The sequence below is a fragment of the Chaetodon auriga genome, chromosome 19 (genome assembly GCF_051107435.1).
Source record: "Chaetodon auriga isolate fChaAug3 chromosome 19, fChaAug3.hap1, whole genome shotgun sequence".
Taxonomy (NCBI): Eukaryota; Metazoa; Chordata; class Actinopteri; order Chaetodontiformes; family Chaetodontidae; genus Chaetodon; species Chaetodon auriga.
The window spans coordinates 22,338,782-22,357,871 of NC_135092.1; the positions used below are offsets into that span (position 1 = coordinate 22,338,782).

At 46.1% G+C, this 19,090-nt stretch overlaps 1 protein-coding gene across 2 annotated transcripts; it reads left to right on the plus strand.

Annotated features, from left to right (window-relative positions):
* The first annotated feature begins 945 nt into the window (after positions 1-945).
* On the plus strand, positions 946-18,153 carry hapln1b (hyaluronan and proteoglycan link protein 1b). 2 transcript variants are annotated; one of them, XM_076757224.1, is made up of 6 exons: positions 946-1,006; positions 13,604-13,737; positions 14,615-14,778; positions 15,337-15,535; positions 15,919-16,221; positions 17,014-17,380. In XM_076757224.1, exons 2-6 carry the CDS (start codon positions 13,626-13,628, stop codon positions 17,301-17,303), a joined length of 1,068 nt encoding a protein of 355 aa, XP_076613339.1. In that variant the 5' UTR covers positions 946-1,006; positions 13,604-13,625; the 3' UTR covers positions 17,304-17,380. The 2 variants fall into 2 exon arrangements, with proteins under 2 accessions (XP_076613339.1, XP_076613338.1); XM_076757223.1 differs by lacking the exon at positions 946-1,006 and adding an exon at positions 13,033-13,152 and having other exon boundaries at positions 17,014-18,153.
* The last annotated feature ends 937 nt before the right edge of the window (positions 18,154-19,090 follow it).

The window sequence follows — 19,090 nt, forward strand, 5'->3', positions numbered from 1 at the left end:
CTCGTGTTAGATTATTACCGCATCATGGATCAATCTGCTGATCAGTTTCTCCGTTAAATGATCGAGGCCTCCGCAGCCCTCGACTCCGCTGACTGCATTAAACACACAGGATGAGACAGAATAAGTCAGTGAATATATTAGAAAAGGTTTCGTAGACACTGATGGTGGAGGAGGTGCACATGTCTCTCCATCAGGAGCAGCTCTCTTGTTCAGGGACTGTTGTGGTCTGGTGGGGGTCCCCAGGGGCCAACGAGAGCCTGAAGCCGGTCAGAGAAACTGTCACAGAGTTTAGTTTCAGGACGTCGAGTGCTGGAAATAAAGGAAGAGATTTCCTGAGAGCTCTTTTATCAAATGTTCAGTGTGAGACTGAGACTGAGACACAAACTGGACTAAGTGGCAGTGAAGCACCTCCACAGGTGCAGAAACTTTAACGGTGAAAGAAAAGGTTTTATTGCAACAGATGGACTTTAAACGTAACGTTTTATAGGACTGAGAGCTCTGACAGGAGGAGCAACGACTCCAAATCAAGTTTGTCATCGCGCATTGAGCAACAGGGGCTGGGTACCTCCTCTGTTAGAGGCTGAAAACAACAACCCGAAGACCGCAGATCCAGTTCAGGTCCTTTGGATCCCCGCGGCAGTGATGAGGGGCCAGCTGCCAAATCCACGGGCACAGTTTTGATCTCTCTGTTCAGTGAAGCTGGTTTTTCACGTCAGTTTGAGCCGCAGACCTGGAAACAAAGCCGCAGACTCACCGGAGTTTCCCGCAGTTCTGCGCATATTTCACCTGCACGCGTCGGAGCGCGGACGCTGGACACACACACACGCACGCACGCGCGCGCACGAGGAGGAGCGCGGCTGGTCGCTTCTCCTCTTGGACCCAGCAGGAGACACTGAGAGCGTCCACGCCGCCTGTTTGGTCGTACCTTCACGTGCCTAATCGTTTTGCGCTTCATTCCGCATCTGGAGGCTTCGACCGCAGCACAGCGCGCAGAGCTCCGACAAAGGTACAGTCCTGAGCTTCCTCCTCTTAACATCATTTAAAGGTTATTTCACACTCTCTGCCATCTTCTCTGACATGTAGACACGCTGCTGCTTGGTGGACTGATGAGCGCGCGCGCTGTTTTGGCACTTTATTGCCTTTATTGGATGAGGATAAACATACAGAGACAGACAGGAAGCTGGAATATGATAAGAACCAGCGACACCAGTTTAAATAGTTAAACGTTTTCCATCTGAACCACCAGGACGCCTTTCATAGCGTCATATGATGAATTACTGGAGGCTGTTTATTGGAATTAGTCACATGTGATGGAGTCCAAACGTCTGAGGACACGATCGAGAATCATAACAAATGACATGAAAAACTCTGTTTATGAAGCCACTTTGATAGAAAGTCACTAAACAAACAGAAAAGAGAAGTTAAGGTGAAATCATTAAACATTAAAGTCAGTCAAAGGTGAGTTTAAACAGAGAAACTACAGAAAACTGCTTCACCACCAGCTTTAAAACAAACTACAGCAGAAAACAAATGTACATTTCAGGTGAATCCTAAACTGTCACTGGAGTTAAACAGCGTGTCACTGTCTGCTGATGACTTGTTTTTTTTTAATGAGGTCTGAGTGGACTCAGCTGAGCATCATGTCTTTATTTGACTGTGATGAACACACCTTAAAAACCTGTTTCTGAACGTTACTTCAGCTGTTTCAGTTCAGATTGTGTGTGCTGGTGGAGTGTTTCTGTCCTGTTCCCTGGTGGGCTTGAGGTCTGGTGACTGTTCTCAAACAGGTCCTCAGACAGGTCTGCTGGGTCTCTGGTGCACGTTTAGCTTCAGTCCTGCTGGAAACGCTGCAGAAAGAGTTTTTGGATCCACAGTGAGACAAACATCCACACATTTGGATATTTCCTCCACCGTGTTCGTCTGTAGGTGGATGCAGTGGCTTCCTTTAGTCTTATTCTCACCTTTTTCCTGGTGGAGAATGTTGATGAAAATGTGACTGAATGGACGTTTTTGTTATTAAAGAGGAAAAAACGAGTTATGGTTTTGTGGTGAGTTGAGACTCTTTCTTGGCTCTGTGCACAGATTTCTTAACGTCAAAGCTCCCGGCCAAGAAAAAATAGTTGTTTTTCTTACCTTTGGCAGAGCTGGGCTAGCTGTTTCCACCTGCTTCCAGTCTTTATGCTAAGCTAAGCCATTAGCTGAGAGTGAGTTTGAATAATCTCTGAGTAAGAATCTGCTCCTTTAAGTCCTCTAATTAAAACCTTCATGTCTTATTTGTGTGTAAACTTCTCCTCCAGTCAATCTTCCACGGTGGATTTTTGACATTTTTATTTTGACATTTTGGATTTGAGTGATTCACTTCTTGGTCTGTTGCAATTTGCATCAAGTTTTCAGTCACTGGAATAACTGGAGTGTGAAATTGTCTCCGCAGAGCTCAATAAACTGAGGTTTTGTAGCTCTCCTCGCCGACCGGCTCGCCGTCTGTGAGCGCCCTCCATCATATTTGTTGGAGTTATCATAGTTGTGGTCGAACATGTTGTGCAGCGAGTGATTTAGAGCCGAGGACGTCGAGGGGCTGTGAGCCACCCTCAGCCCAACAACCCCTCTCTGTGTGCTGGCTTAGACTTGGCGGCTCCACCCTGACCCCCACCCATTACCCCTGCACCCACCCAACACACACACACACGCACACACACACACACACGCACGCACACACACACACACACACACACACACACACACACAGACTGTGCCTGCAGCGTCAACCCCCCAAATGAAAAGGGGGGTGTATTCTCTGCAGTGACACACACACAAGCACAGTCAACTTCAATTTGTTCAGGAAACAACAGGTTAAATGAGTGTGTGTGTGTGTGTGTGTGTGTGTGTGTGTGTGTGTGTGTGTGTTGTTTCTGTTGGGTTTAGATGTTAATTAAGAAGAGGTCTCTTTATTTGCCGTATGAATAGACGTTTCTGTCGTGTTGACTGATGTGTTTGCCGTCTTCTGGCTGCAGCTTGAAAGGAAATGTTCCCCTAAATAGTCTGTGTGTGTGTGTGTGTGTGTGTGTGTGTGTGAATATTTCAGCACTATTTGTGTAGAAAACACCCTCTTGAGGACATTTTCTGAACTTTCCCGCAGAATCGTTCATTGAAGGTGGAAAAGTGACAGACTTTGATCTCAGCTGGAACAAATGAAGTTCAGGTGTGTGCAGGTGAGCGCAGACGCACTGAACATGTGACTGTGTCGAAGGCGTCAGAGCATGAAGCAGGGCTGTGGTCATGTTCACTTCCAGCCTCCTCAAAGCGGACTGCCGTCTCTCTGTTAAGGTTGCGGTTGTTCGTAAGGTGTTTCGTCCAATCAGGAAGAAGCTCTTATTAGTCCTCACTCAAAGGCAGCAGCTCAGAGAGCGTTAAGACGCAGTGATTCTGTGTCGTTACTGTTGGATTATCGTCAGTTAACGTGGAAGAGTAACTGTGCATTTAGGAGTGAACATGTAGCAACGTGGAAACAAAAGACCAAAAACTGTGTTTGTGTGTGGATGAAAGACAAAGACCCGTCAAAGTGTGGACCAGGACAAAGGCAGAAGCAGCTGGTGTGGCTCTGTCCAGCTTCAAAACTCCACCTGCCAACACCTCAGCAGCTCATGTTTGTTTCATCTGTTCACAAACATCAGCGTATCCATCCGCCCAGACCTTCTCCACAGGTGAGCAGGTACAGGTGATGACGCTGGTTTTGGTTTTGGTCACTCCACCAGCTTTTCAGCAGGAAACAGGAAGTAGTTCCGACATGTGACTCCCTCTGAAACCAGAACTGCTGCTTTTACATTTCAGGTTCTGTAAGAATTAAACAAACAAGATGCAGCTTTAATCTGTGAGCCTTTGAACTTTATGCTAAGCTAAGCTAATGCCTCTGTTGTATCTTGATATTATGAATTTCTTATTTTGCTTTTGTGACTGACTGAGTTTTGGTGTTTCATTTAAAGTAGCGAGGACATCTTGAGTCAATTTTATGCTTCTTTTACTCTGTTTATCAAGCAGAAACCCAGTGTCAGAGAGGAAATGAGTTATAACCTGAAGCTCAAACTGTTAACCCGTTCAATATCATTCATATCTGTTTAATAACACTCGGCTGAGACCGGCCCTGACCTTTGACCTCCAGCTTTTACTCCTGGCTCCACTGGAAGGCGGCATAAAGACAGATTACAAGCCCACATATAAAACCCGACTCCTGAGGTCGTGAATTAGCCCCTCACAGTGGGGGAGGACGGGGGAGGGGGGAGGTGAGAGGTGGGAGAGGTGGACTGCTGCTGCTGGGCTCCGCGGTGATGACGGAGGAGTTCAAAGGTTTTCTAATCAGGACGCGGCAGAGCGAACGTGAACGTGACGGTGAGCGCAGCGAGGACGTGAAGAAGAGGAGGCCGGGATGAAGAGGCCTCGCTGTCAGTGTGCAGCTGTGAATACCGCCGGCTCTGTCTGCTCTCATGTGTCCATCACAGTCAACGATCGAGTGAACTCAAACTGTTTCTCCTCGTCAGTGAAAACGCTTCGTTCTTCTCTCTCATTCCCAAAGTGCTGTTTGATGGTTTCTTCATGGAAATCTGGAGACTGCCGTGCGTCCTGTGCTGTTCGTACTTGCAGCTCTGAGGATGACAGAAAGTGATCAGTCGTCTTTGTGGAAACGCTGGCGGAGCTGAAAAGTTTCCACTTTAAATAAACGCTCGAGGCCCAAAATTTAACGAAAAACAGCAACAATTAGAGAAAAATCCAGAAACTGAAAACAGACTTGAGCATCAGACCTTTTTTTCTTCTTTTCCATCAATCATCGGACGACCCCTCAGGTTCATATGGTGGCCCTTCAGAGGGACCCGACCCCTAAGTTTGGCCCCACTGGCTTCAGTGTGAAAATCTAATAAAGTCACATAGAATCAGAGATCAGTCACAGGAGACATTTTACTGTAATAAACTGTACTGCTGTACTTTTACTTTCAGCAGGTGAGGAAACTCTTTCTGTGGAAGCATCAGCTTTAAAATGTTGGTTTCTTTGTGGGAAAACATTTGATCGTTCAGAGCAGGAAGCTGACAGCTGTGAGATCTCAGAAACACGTGTGCAGATACAACCTGCCGCCGGATAAACCAGCACTTTGACGCTGTGTGACAGAATCTCGGCGGGCCGAGGCCAAAACTGCATCCGATTTGTTTCTCAGAGATTCACATGGAGCTTCCTGATTGGACGTCAGGGCTCTTGCTCCCCTCACGCTGCCTCGCAGGCCACCAAACCTGCCCTCACAGACCCACTGTGCTCCACACTGAGGACTCTTTGTGGCAGCCACGGTGGTGTGACGGTGACGTGTCGGTCGGTAGTGGACCGGTTTGAACCCACCGCTTCGACCGCTGAGGAAAATGTATGTTCTGTGCAACAAGGAAACTGACTGAGCTATTTGTGAGCAGCCCGGGCTGTGTGTACAGTAAATACCCCACCCATCACTTCCTACCCCACCCACATGCAAACACATACAAGCTCTCACATGTGAGGCGGACTGTTCCAGAGCAGGTTGTCTCACAGCTGCTGAGGCCTGTTACATCAGGCTGTTCCTGCTCTACATGCTGAATAAAGCATCTTTCCTGCATCACTTCACGTCAGTGTGAGAGCAGCTCGCCATGGAAACGCTCCGCGAGGGGAGGAAACACCGTCACACACACTGGACTGCAGTTTAGGTTCGTTACAGGCCTAAAAATGAAGCCTGTGTGTGGTTGGAGGGACGAGGTTTCCGTGCTTTTCAGAGGGCGGCTTTACTGGAAGAATGACGCTGAATTTATTTTTGCTATTTTTGACTTTGTTTAACCTACAAACAGAGTTTAAATGAGACTTTTCTGGCCTGTAAAGTGGTGAGAGGTTGAATCTCTGCAGGGACTCCGGGTGCGATGTCTTATCTGTCGAACGGGACTATCAGTGTCACAGCTGGGTGACCTGAAATGTTCTCCAGAGCTCTGAACAGCAGCAGCCTCGGACATCACTGAGATAGCAGCACATTAAAGAGTCCACCGCCATCTCTCTGCTATTTACACCATGAAACCGACCAATCAGAGCAGCCTGCTTTGGACTGCTGTGTTTTCACCTCCTTCTGTTTATCTGTAATTGTTTACAGTGTGTAACAACATAATTTCACTGGCGTGAGATCAATAAAGTTATATCTTATCTTAAATAGGGGCATCTTTTCATAGAGATTTTATTTTTAGCCGTTAGCTCGATGGCGACGTCAGTCGAGCATGTTAGCATTGTCACTATGAGCATATTAGCATTTAGTTATTTTATTCCACACATTCTTCTTCATTGTCAAAAACTTCTGCGTTCATTACCCACAATGCAACTCGATTGCTGACAGCTGGGTGCTAGATTGGAGTATGCTCTGCTAGCAGCAGCTAATGTAGCTTCAGCCGTCTGATCAGCTTGATTCAGTCTCACACTTCTTCAACCAATGCTGACTCGAGTGACATCACTCGAGGACATTTCTTCACTCAGCTTCCTCTGAGACGCTGAAGACTTTATGTAACTCGTTTCACTCATGCAGTAATTCTCCCATCATGCACCTGGAGGTCGCCACACTTCCCCTTTCGAGGAAAATGCAAAGCTCCCCTCTCTGACAGAAACATAATACACAGCTTGACATCATGTTCTTTCTGTCTCTTTCAACATAAATCAGCGTTAACGTCAGTGTGTAATGGAATCCATACGTTTATCCGACCGCCTGCTCGGCCCCGAGAGCTGCTGCGGCCCCTTCGTCACATAAACACACACTGTGGAGGGGCCCCGCTGGGTTTTCGCCCTGCGCAGTCACGTTGAGTCACACTGATGCATCACCTCAATGGAACTTTGTCAGGGACGATAACGAGGCAAAATCTCGTTATGAGGAAAATACTGTTTCCTGTTTAATGTCTATCTTATTTATGAAATGACAGCAGGGCTGCTTTGATCACATATTGGTGAATTGATGATGTCAGCAAACAGTGAACCGGCCAATCACAGACTTTTTTGGTCTAATGATATAAAACTGAAAAAAGCACCAAATTATCACATTTGAGTCACCGGACAAGTGGAATTATGCACCATAAGAACATGTTTTATTAGTGTGTGTGTGTGTGTGTGTGTGTGTGTAAAGAAGGTGGACGTTTTCTCCATCTGGTTTCTTCTAGTCTCAGATAAAGTTTCACTCAGTCAAAGTGCTCATGACCAGATTTATGGACACACACACACACACACACACACACACACACACACACACACACACACAGCCTGATGAAGGTGATTGATCGTGCGGTTTGTCATAATCACTGTGGATTTCTGCAGCAACAACAGCGTTTTGGGTTTTGATTGACAGACAGAAACTTCTTCTGACTCCACGTTCGTTATGGAGTCATAATAACGTCTGACTGTCCTTGTTTGCCTTGTTTGACCCGTGGAGACGTTTATCACACACCTCTTTTCGCTGTAAGTCTTGCCTGTCTGCAGCCGTCTCCGTCTGAAGCCTCCTCTCGGGTCTCTCTCGCCGTTTCACACTTCATTTATTTATCCCTCTGAAGGAGGTTTGTGAGGGTCGAGCGGCGACTCGCTCCCTTTGCAGCTTCATCATAAATATCTGTCAGCAGCGGCCTCAGAGCGGCGGGACGTCTCCACTGTTTGTGGGAGGTGAAGAACCCGACGTCTCCGGGGACACATGAGATTTGACAGTGCTGAAGTATCAAACGTGTTTGTACAGATGTGCACTATAACCCCATTCACTCACATCCATTTAGTAACTTTAGGCGAGGTTAGGTAACTTTGATAGCTTTAGCTTCAGGCTAACATGTTTCAGCTGGATGCAAAATATAATGAAGAAAAGATTTGGTGTGTTTTCAGTTAAGAACAAAAAAATATGAAAACTAAGAAGCTGGAAAAAATGAGTCAGTGGAAAATAAACAGACTATGATTTGTGGACAAACTGGGCTCTAATCGCTGCCGGCCAATGGTGGGATGTTTACTCGAGTACTGCACTTTTGAAGTACTTTTACTTGTTACTTTATACTTTGACTCCACTACATTTCAGAGGGAAATATTGGACTTTTTACTCAATTTATTCTTACAGCGTTAGTTACTTTGCAGATACTACTTTTTTTTTTACTTTTAGTCTCAGTTACTTTTTAGATCATTAAACATAAATAAGCTAATAAATAATGATTTATTATTATGGATGAAGCTACCCGGCAATAAATTATAGTCATTAAAATTAGCTCCACCTTTACCAGCTGCATCAGCAAAGTGATGAACGCGTTGATACAGTTTTGAGGAATTTTCTGCTGCTTCATACTAAATAACTTCAATGGCAAATATCACTGATTTTCAAGCTTTAGTTACTTTGCAGATTCAGAAAACATGGCACCTGGCACACATGATGACTCACAGCAGAGCAGGTGTGTCCTTCACTGGAAAAAAACTGGTGTTTTCAGAATGTGTCAAATCACAAACACTGATTACGCTCAGATGATTTCCAAGGAGCCATGACGGCTTCTTGGACATGACAGAACACCTCGTAGGTACACTGGAAAAGACAGACGTGCAGCTGTGTGGAGCAATCAGCAGGTCCTGCATGAAGAAATGTGGGACACACTGCAAAGATCCCAACTTCAGTTAAACAAGACTGAGAGTCTGCTGCCATGCTAGCAACTCTGAGGCTGCACTGAGACACAGTAGGGCTTTGAGCTAAATGCTAACGTTAGCATGCTAACACAGTCAATACGTTTACGTGCAGCCGTGCACGCTCACATTAACAAACACACTCTTCCTGTATCATTCGTTCATAAAACCATGAAGTCCTTCATAGCGTTTAGCAGCAGGTCTGTTTCTCCTTCTGACCAGAAATGTGGGCTTTTCTTTCACGTGCAGCCCTGCCAGCTGTTGGTGAGCTGACTGTAAACAGAGACGAGGCCGTGTGTCACAAACTGCAGTAACTGAGACGTATGAAGGTCCAGAGAAGGCTCCTGAAGCCTGAATGATGTTGGAACATCCCTCATGTCTTAATCAGAAAATGCTCCATTTGGAATAAACCCTGTAATCATGAGCATGGCTAAAGGATGGAGATATCCTCTTACTTTTGATTAGTCCCAGTGAAGCTAAAAACGCTCCATCCCACACCTCCCATAATGCAACTCAACAGCGCCTTCTCAGCGGACTCTGGAGGTAATCCTGCTGCTCCTCCAGAGCCGTATTAAAAACATCTTAATGTGTACAGTTATGTTAGCACTTGCTAAAAGTGTTTAGCATTTGGAGAAGAGGTCAAAGGTCATATAAACATCTAATGGATCGCGTTACTGTGAAGAGCTGCGAAATAAAAAAGAATAACCAAACAAGGAATGGAAACTCCAAGTGTGTGTGTGTGTGTGTGTGTGTGTGTGTGTGTGTGTGCGTGTGTGTGTGTGTGTGTGTGTGTGTGAGTGAGTGTGTGTGTTTTAAGACACAGGAGGTGTGTTTGAGGATTGGACCTCAGTGTTGACGTCCACTCAGTAACATTAGCGCTGCTCTTCCAGTTTATCTTCCCTCAGTGCCGAAGCCGTTTTGCTTTGTTTGACCCTCGTGGCTGCTGCGAAAACACGTTCATATTTATTTATTATTTTTGTTTCCTGCCAAAAAATGACTTGATATATCTGAGTTTGCCAAAATCCGTGGATCTTGTGACCATTCAACAAAGCCTAATGCAAATATGACCATATTCATATTTTTTCTGTGATGCCTGCATTTTAAATACAGAAAATCTTGATGGAAGCTCAGAAATATTATCAGCAGAAGGTTTAAAACATAAATCCGTCGTGCCAGCAACTCTGCGAGCTTTCACTGCGCAGTGGTGATTGGGCTAAATGCTAATGTTAGCATGCTAACATGTTCACAACGACAATGCTAGCAGGTTGACGTTTAGCAGGTCTAATGTTTACCATGTTCATCGGTTTAGTTTAGTGTGTTAGCATGCTAACACTGGCTAATTAACAGTAAGCATGAACTCGGCTGATGGGAATGTCGTTAGTGCTGCAGGTGTTTGGTTGTATTGAGTACGTTTCATCCTCTGGGGACCATGAATGTCTGGACCAGGTTTCATGGAAATCTGTCCAATAGCTGTTGGGACGTTTGAGCGAACGAGCGACTGACGTTGAACCGAGTCCTGAGTCGACTGATAGGAAAAGTAAAAGTAGAGTTTGCTGTACAATTACCACATACATGTCTGCAGATACAGGTACACACACACACACACACACACACACACACACACACACTGCCGACCTTTCAGAGTAAAGCACAGTATCGCTGTGTGTATGAGTGTGTGTGTTTTTGTTGGCGTCCTGCAGGAACAATCAGGGACTGGGAGGAGTCCCTCTGAGACCAGAGACCACTTCAGATCCAACTGCAAGAAATCTGTCTTAACCAATCACTGGGTCTGATCTCATCTCCATGTTTTCTTTTAGTTTTTCATATGTTTTCCTTTTTTTTTTTTTAAGTGTGTGGGGCTGAATGTGACCTGCAGTTAATCTGCAGCGTTCATGCAAACTGTTCAGTAAGTACTGGAAAAGTTATAAATGACAGTTTGTGAAGATTTATGAGGATTTCAGATTTTTATTGTGTGATTTTTTAACAAACGGTTTATCAGAGGAATCTACTGATGTGCTTTGAATATTGTCCACTCTCAGTCGCAGGACGTGGTCTTCAGGTGGTCCAGCTGTGGTCTCTGCAGAACAAGTACTTTCCCTTTTGATACTTTAAGTACATTTTCCTGATAATACTGATGTATTTTTACTTTGATAGGACATCTAATGCAGGATGATGGAGTGTTTTCACATAGCGGTATTGTTACGTTTACTTCAGTAAGGGTGTGAGAGCGTCTTCCATCACTGAACTGACCTGAAAAGAAAACATGAGAACTTTATACTCCAATTTCTGTGGTCATGAACAGCCAAGCGCCAAAACTCAGAGAGGAATCCCAGAATGAAACGCTTGCTCACGTTCCGCTCGCTGCACGCCTGACGATGAGAGGAACCATCAACACGCTGTGTGAGCACAAACAGGTGACGCACACTCACACCTGGTCTGTAAAGACGTGGCCTTGTTTACCCTCCACACAGATGGATGCTGAGGAATGTTTTCACTCTGGAGGACACGTGTGTGTGTGTGTGTGTGTGTGTGTGTGTGTGTGTGTGTGTGTGTGTGTGTGTGTCTGATGATGTCGTAGCCGCGTGTGAGTTCCCGTCATAAACAGCTGAGTGAGTCTGCAGATGACGCCTGCTGATGTCAGATCTGATATATGATGATGTGACGATACTGTGGCTCCTCATTCATGTCTCAGCAGGATGTTCCTGTTGGAGCTGGTTGAGGTGGAGCTCAACTGTTTTAAAGGACTGAAACTAATGATTCTTTTCATTCTGGATCAATCTGCTGATCATTTCCTCCATCCATCCATTGATCGATCGTTTGCTTTGGAATGTGGTCACAATGAGCCCAAAGCGACACCTTCACAGTGTTTGTTTGGTCCAAAGCTCAAATTTGAGTGTAGTGGAGTAGAAGTATCTGTGTCGTGAAGTAAAGTACTGATACTTGAAGTGTGTTTTTAAGTACAGCAGCTGAGTAAATGCCTGTAGTTAAAGTCCAGCAGTGGAGCTAATGGAGCTTGAAGCTGCAGCCTCCTGCATCATTTCTGTTGCTGCAGAGTCCTCTCAGCCTCCTCCACCTCCCTCCACCTCCCTCCACCTCCCTCCTCCTGCTTCAGCTTTTTTCCTGCTGTATCTCACTGTCTTCATCTCCTTCGTCTCCTCTATTCTCATTTCACACATCACCTGCTGTCCTCTGTCCTCGTGTCCTGCAGAGAACAGTCTGACTCCAAGTTTTTACCCTTTTTAAAGAGGACGTGTCACAGCTTTCCCCTCACACTCCACCTACTTATCGCTGCAACCCCCCCGTCCTGTCCCGCTATGTGTAATGACTATTCTCAGGCGGGGAGGGGGAATAAGTGTGTGTGTGTGTGTGTGTGTGTGTGTGTGTGTGTGTGTGTGTGTGTGTGTGCGCTGCAGAGTTATTCTGCTGACTGCAGGAGCTCCACCTGGCAGAGGGGGCCAGCACATCAGCAATTTGGGATGGAGTGAATGAAGATAAGAAGCGGGGGGGCGGGTGAAGAGGGATCAATCCAAATCCACACACACACACACACACACACACACACACACACACACACACACACACCCTCAAACGAAACTCAATATGGAAGCCCAGGAATGCCAAATTTAAAATGAATCCATTTAATCAAATTGAGCCGAAAAATTTTGTCAATCAATCGATTAGTTGATCAGTAGAAAGTCTATCAGCCTTTCTGCCTTTTAGAATTACATTTGGGCTTCTTGAACACGAAGGTGCAGAGGTGCAACTATAGTTCCCATAATGCTTTGGTGGATGTAAGCAGGAAGTATGGTGTTGTCAAGGAGTCAGTAAGTTAGCTGTTGGCTACAACTTGAGAGCTAATTTTTAGCATATATTTGTTTACATCTTAGCACATTAGCTCCATTAAAAATATGCCGAATTAGCTGTTAGCACTTCCTGTTCGAATGTACAGATAACTGGATTCTTTGATGCTGGAGAAAACTTTAAAACAAAATGATTTTCAGGTTCTGCAGTAATACGGATTTTTTCTCTGATTTCTAAGCCGATTTTTAGATGTTTATTCTCGATGGACATCGTAGAGCCACTCTGAATCTAAAGATCGTTGCTCATATCTCTGGACTGTCCGTGGAGGCGAGTCTCACAGTCTGAAAATCTTAAAGCAGGAAAGTGAAAAATGTCATTTTAAGATTTTTACTGGAATTTCATAAAACATTTCAACATGATTCAGTGGCTTCAGTTTTGGCAGCTCTGGACTTCCATAAATCACAGTGAAATGGTGAATCCCTCTCTGGTTGGGATGAGTGTGTAGAGGATGGGCTGCAGTGTGTGCGTGTGTGTGTGTGTGTGTGTGTGTGTGTGTGTGTGTGTGTGTGTGTGTGTGTGTGTGAGAGAGCGCTGCACTGTGGCACAGTCTCCCTCTGAAGTTGTCGGTGTCACCGGGACATGCTGCTGCCTGGCTCTGCTGGATGACAGGGACTCTTTGCTGCACAGTATGTACTGCACACACTGACACGCATGTCTGATCGGCGCCGTGTTGCGTCCGTGTTGCGTGTTGTCCTCTTTAGCGTGAAGCTTCTCGCGGGGTCGTTGGCTTTGTGTGTCGAGGACTCTAAGTGACGTTTGCATGGTGCTGAGTTTTTCTATTTTGACAGCATTGAACAACTTTGGAGCGAGGATGTGAGGCTTTCCGCTGGCGTGTGCAGATGTGCTCAGAGCGAGGCTGCAGACTGTTCTGCACTCCCGTACTGATTACTGAGCCTTGGGGGGGACACGGCACTGCAGAAGAAACCTGAATCACACTGTGGAGTGAACCGAGCTGCATGCAGAACACGCGTGTACATGAATTTCCTCTATGTGTGGCACCCCTGTGATGCAGCTACAGCCTCACCTTACTGTGCATGTTGTAACCCCCCCGCCGCCCTCCTCTGTGTTTCTCTGCAGTGATCAGACCCTCAGTTTGGTGATGAAGATGATTCCTGTGCTGATCTGTGCTTTGATCTCACTGAGCTTAGCAGACAGCGACTTGGACGCTCTGTATCCTGAGCTGGAGCACTCCAGAACCATCTATGTCACAGGTGAGTCTCCGTGTGTGTGTTTTCTTTCTCTGATGCAGCCACGGTGTCTCACAGAGACGTCTCCGGCGTCCTTCTCTGAGTTTCGTTCACGACACTCACTCTGCAGCGTCATCCGTTTCCTGCGTTTATCAGTGTGTTCCTCCGCTGTGGCTCAGTGATAACGCTGCTCTGTGGGATTATTGGCTCGCTCAGACACAGTTATCTTATCAGTGTCTGCAGATGAAAACTTTGTTTGAACATGTCAAGATTTAAAGCACTGTCAGGAAAACACAGCGAGGTGCAGAGAGGTATTTGTACTTACTCAGAATTTATCTAAGAAGCTGAGATCAGGTATTTTACCAGTTAACCTCAAGTTAGCCCTGATCCTTATTGACCCAGTGAGCGTCACACCGGGTTGTTTCTGCTCTTTGCACGTTGTTGTCGTGATAGAAGCAACATGTGAGCGTTAACATTTGCTTGATGAGGCTCTAGAGATAGTTGCCCATTATTTAGTGATTATGATGCTTAAAGTGAGCTATTCCCATTCTACCTGTCGACCTTTGACCTCCCGAAGGTGCAGAGATTCATGACATCTTCGGGTTCATGCTTCATCAGTTTCTGTGTTATTTGTCTGTTATCAGGCTGTTGTGAGCTCACTGATGTTACTGATCAGTTGTGTTACTGCACAGTTCCAACGAACAGGCAGCATTTTTTTCACGGCAAAACTAAATTCTACACATTTATATAAATTATGTAGATTTAAATAAACTCTCATTTTCAGTCAGTTCCTGGTTATTCTGAAAAACGTGCCATAGTTTGCCGTAGTTCAGTGTTTCATCTCAACAGACATCGTTCATACGTTCACCTCGTCGCTCTTCACGGTGTCCTTGTGTTGCAGAGAACGGCCCTCGACTCTCAGTGGTGGCTGAACAGTCAAAGGTTTTGTCGAGGCGAGGCGGAAACGCGACCTTACCATGCAAGATCCAAAGGGACCAATCACTGGCACCGAATCGAAAGATGAGGATCAAATGGACCAAGCTCACCTCAGACTACCTGAAAGAGGTCAACATTTCTTTTCCAAACTGCAGATTGTTACGTGTGTTTGTAGATGTTTGTTATAATCAGTATGTGAATAATCTTAAATCTTTATGTGAATGTCACGCACTGACAGAAGAAGGTTTGAACTGTGAATTTATTAAACAGTGAAGGTCTTTAAAGGTACGCTGTGGAGTTTTTGACCACTGGTGGTGCTGAGGAGCAATGTTTGATCAGTGGGTCTCCCTCTATTAGCATGCACATGACAAAGCCCATGTATGTACACATGCACATTCCTGCAACTGCAGAAGTCCATATGCTAAGCTAAGCTAACTAGCTCTAACTTTAATCAACAGACAGATATAAGTTCTGACTCTCCGCCAGAAGTTTGGTTTAATCTCTCTGTCGTTGCCCACACAGTATCCTGAGTTAAGATCAGATTTTAAAAATGGGGTGAAATGATGAAATCTCATTATTCAAGAAATATCGACCCCCTTTAGCCGCTAAAGGTCCATCTGTGCCACAGTCTGAACAGTGTGGTGGCATCTTGACACAACAGACTGACTCCTCTTCATCGTGTTCCAGGTGGATGTTTTTGTCGCCATGGATTATCACAAACGGAGTTACGGCAGTTTCCATGGACGTGTCCACCTGCAAGGCTCCTCTCCCATGGACGCCTCTCTGGTCATCACAGAGATCACCCTGGAGGATTATGGGAGATATAAATGTGAAGTTATTGACGGGCTGGAAGATGGAACGGCGGTGGTGTCCCTCAACCTGGAAGGTATAACAGATGGATGGACTCACTGAATGTGGCTCTCAGTCCAAAGATGAGGCTCTTAGATGTCGTACTGTAACAGGCTGCAGTCAGACTAAATTTAGCAGCATGAGCAGCGACTGCTCGGGGGAAAGTCAGGAGCAAGTGTAAGCATAGTGTACATCAGTGTCAGAGCAGCTTCATTACGTCCGAGAGTGGCCGGAGATATCAGCCATTACTGGCTGAAGCCAAGAGCGCTGGCAGCAGGCTGACGGGGGAACAGCTGTGCTTACACAGCGAGACGCGCTTTCACTTTCACTCATCAGGTCAAATAACAGGTTCAGACTCAAAGCCCAGAGGACGGATCCCAGTTTTGTCTGCTAACTGCAGTTTTCCATCTCTCCGCGTAGGTGTTGTCTTCCCCTACTTCCCCCGTCTGGGTCGCTACAACCTCAACTTCTACGACGCAGAGCGGGCGTGTCGTGACCAGGATGCCATCGTGGCGTCCTTTGATCAGCTGTACGAGGCGTGGCGAAACAAGCTGGACTGGTGCAACGCCGGCTGGCTGAGTGACGGCACGGTCCAGTATCCCATCACCACCCCCAGAGAGCCCTGCGGAGGCAAGAACACAGTGCCGGGCGTCCGCAACTACGGCCTGAGAGACAAGGACAAGAACCACTACGATGTGTTCTGCTTCACCTCCCACTACAAAGGTGTGTGTGTGTGTGTGTGTGTGTGTGTGTGTGTGTGTGCGTGCGTGTGTGTGTGTGTACATCCTGATGTGTGTTTGTCTACAGTCATGCTAACAGCTCAGTGTGTTCAGGGCTGAAGATCTGAATAATAAACTGATTCATTGTCACAAATATTGATAATGATTTCTGGGAGATGTTCTGTGTTGATCCGGGCAGGTGAGGTGAGTCAGCTGGTTGTCCAGGTGGCGGACTGGAGGTGGGTCTGATGAGAGGAGACTCAGTACTCAGAAAAAACTCTAGAGCTCAAAACAAAGCAGAGGGAGAGCAAAGTGTGACAAGGCCAGTGAGTCCAAAGAGCGGTGAGGAGATCCAGGTTTTATCCTGTGGCTGACGAGTGTGGATTGGCTGCAGCTGCAGAGGCTGATTGGCACAGGGAGCAGGTGTAGGTGAGCCATAATTGAGGAGCAACACAGGGAAAGGGAGGAGGAAGGAGGCTCCCTGACACTGTGACATTAAGCAGGTCTAATGTTTTCCATATCCATCTTCTTAGCTTAGCGTGTTAGCATGCTAACATTAGTTTATTAGCAGCAAGCACAAAGTCCAGCTGAGGCTGAAGGGAATGTCATTTGTCCTGCAGGTGTTTGGTCATAAAGTTTTGTACACATTCAAATGTGGACCTGATGATGTCGCTAGATGGAAAGTCAGAGGATCAATAAAGTTATTACAGTTCATCTCGAGGGGAACATGTCAGTCCATCCATATTCATATCTTTATGTCCTTGCATTAATCTGTGCGTCTCCGTTTGTCTTCCAGGTCGCTTCTATTACCTGATCCACCCGTCTAAGTTAACCTACGACGAGGCGGTCAGTGCGTGTCAAAAAGACGGCGCCCAAATCGCCAAGGTCGGCCAGATGTACGCCGCCTGGAAGCTGCTGGGCTACGACCGCTGCGACGCCGGCTGGTTGGCCGACGGGAGCGTCCGTTATCCCATCTCCCGCCCCCGCCGGCGCTGCAGCCCCACAGAGGCCGCCGTGAGGTTCAGCGGCTTCCCCGACAAGAAGCACAAGCTGTACGGAGTGTACTGCTTCAAGGGCCACAACTGAGCTGCAAACACACACCTGCAAACACACATCAGCATGCACACACACACACACACACACACACACACACACACACACACACACACTAGTGGGGTGAAACAGAGACAGAGGGATGAACACACACATTCAAACTGTGATGCTTTCTTTCATGAAGACGTTGTCAGAGAAGAGTCATGTTGTTGCTTTGTAATCTGGGACCTGATATTCTACGAGGGATAGTTTACACATATTTAAGGTTCATATAATTTAATCAATGCCTTTGAAGGGGGCGGGTGGGCTGTCGTGGGGGGGTGAGGGTCGGAGGATGTCACAGCTACAGCCATACTGTCATTCAAGAGTGGACTAGGCAAGTCTGAGAAGAGCGAAGCGACTCGTGGCTGGACGGACACTTTGGCACTTATTCTGTTTTAGACCTGGAACGAAAACGCAGCCACGAAACGGAAACCACACGAGAACGAAAGCTCAATCCTGCGATACTCGCCAGGTAGGAACACAAGCCTCGCACAACTAAACCGATCTTTGCTGTCCACACTTCACAAGGTGCTACGACTGGTACTTTGTACTTCATCATACCGTCCAGTATTTTACGTTTTTGTACAAATGTGTTGGACCAAACATCAGTCGCTTCACCAAACTGAATAATCCAACTGTTAGCATTGTTTCTGTTTTATAAGTATGTAGAATGTTATTAACTAGAAATATATTTCTGTTTTTGGCTATTTTTTGATATACTGTAGAAATATTTACATTATTATTTTCTGTCTTTTAGGCCAAACTATCCGAGTCTCTTTGGTTTACATAAAACATGACATGACAACAGTGGAAAAAATACAAACCTCCACGATACTTAAGTAAAAAAAAAGATGAATTTTGCACTGAACATGTAGAAGACGCCTAAAGGAGGAGACGGTAGTTCGTCCTGTGCAGTAATAGAAAATGCCTGGCATGAATAGAAACAGTCCTGTGCTGCAGAGGCAGCTCAGCTCGACAGTGAAGTAAAGCTTCGTGGCTGTTATCTCTGTTTGGCTTCATCTTAGACTTCAGAGCATGACTTCGCTTCTACAAGCAGCCGTCGGTGTAGATCTACACCCTCTATCTATCTCGCGCCTTGATAAACTGCTATTTTTGATACAAATACTGTAGTTTCTTATTGTGAGCGAGCAGAGCCGACACTCGGCCCGTCTGTGGCCTCAGCTGCTCTGTGTGTACTGAAATCTGTTTGACGCCTTCCCTTTGCGTTAAGTCTCCTTTTCAAAGGTATTTTCGTGATCCCACAGGTGTCACAAACCCTTCAGGCCCAGAAAATCTTAGCCAGGGTCCAAATGAACCGTAACCCTCCAATATTTCCACAGACTTCCTCGTTCCGCTCTACTCTTGAACTCCATTAGCTGTGCTAGCTGATGCAGGCTACGCTAACGGTCCGCCACTGTGGTCGGTGCAACACGTGGAAATTTTGGTTTTAAAAGTTGGTTTAATTTCAACAAAAATCTAAAGTATTCAGCTTTAAGACACATGAGAAGAGCGCCTCTGTTCCAACAGCCAGAACTTTGCAATAGAGAGCGAGTCTGCTGGCGTCATGTGTGCTATAAACAATCTGCCGTGCTACCACTACATATCAAACATGGCGACAGCTGTAACCTCACTGTACATTAAGACAGAAGCCAGCCAGCAAATGACTCGTAGACTGAGCCTGTTAGCGTCACCTGTGTGTGTGAACCATGACGGTCTGCTATAAACAGTGCTACCACTACATGTCAAAGGTGGCGACTCTAAAATTGGGTTTGTGTTCT

Coding starts and splice junctions, on each gene's coding strand:
- hapln1b (XM_076757224.1), top strand. CDS start 13,626: ATGAAGATGATTCCTGTGCTGATCTGTGCTTTGATCTCACTGAGCTTA. Junction 13,738..14,614: donor CAGAACCATCTATGTCACAG/GTGAGTCTCCGT, acceptor CTTGTGTTGCAG/AGAACGGCCCTCGACTCTCA. Junction 15,536..15,918: donor GGTGTCCCTCAACCTGGAAG/GTATAACAGATG, acceptor CTCTCCGCGTAG/GTGTTGTCTTCCCCTACTTC.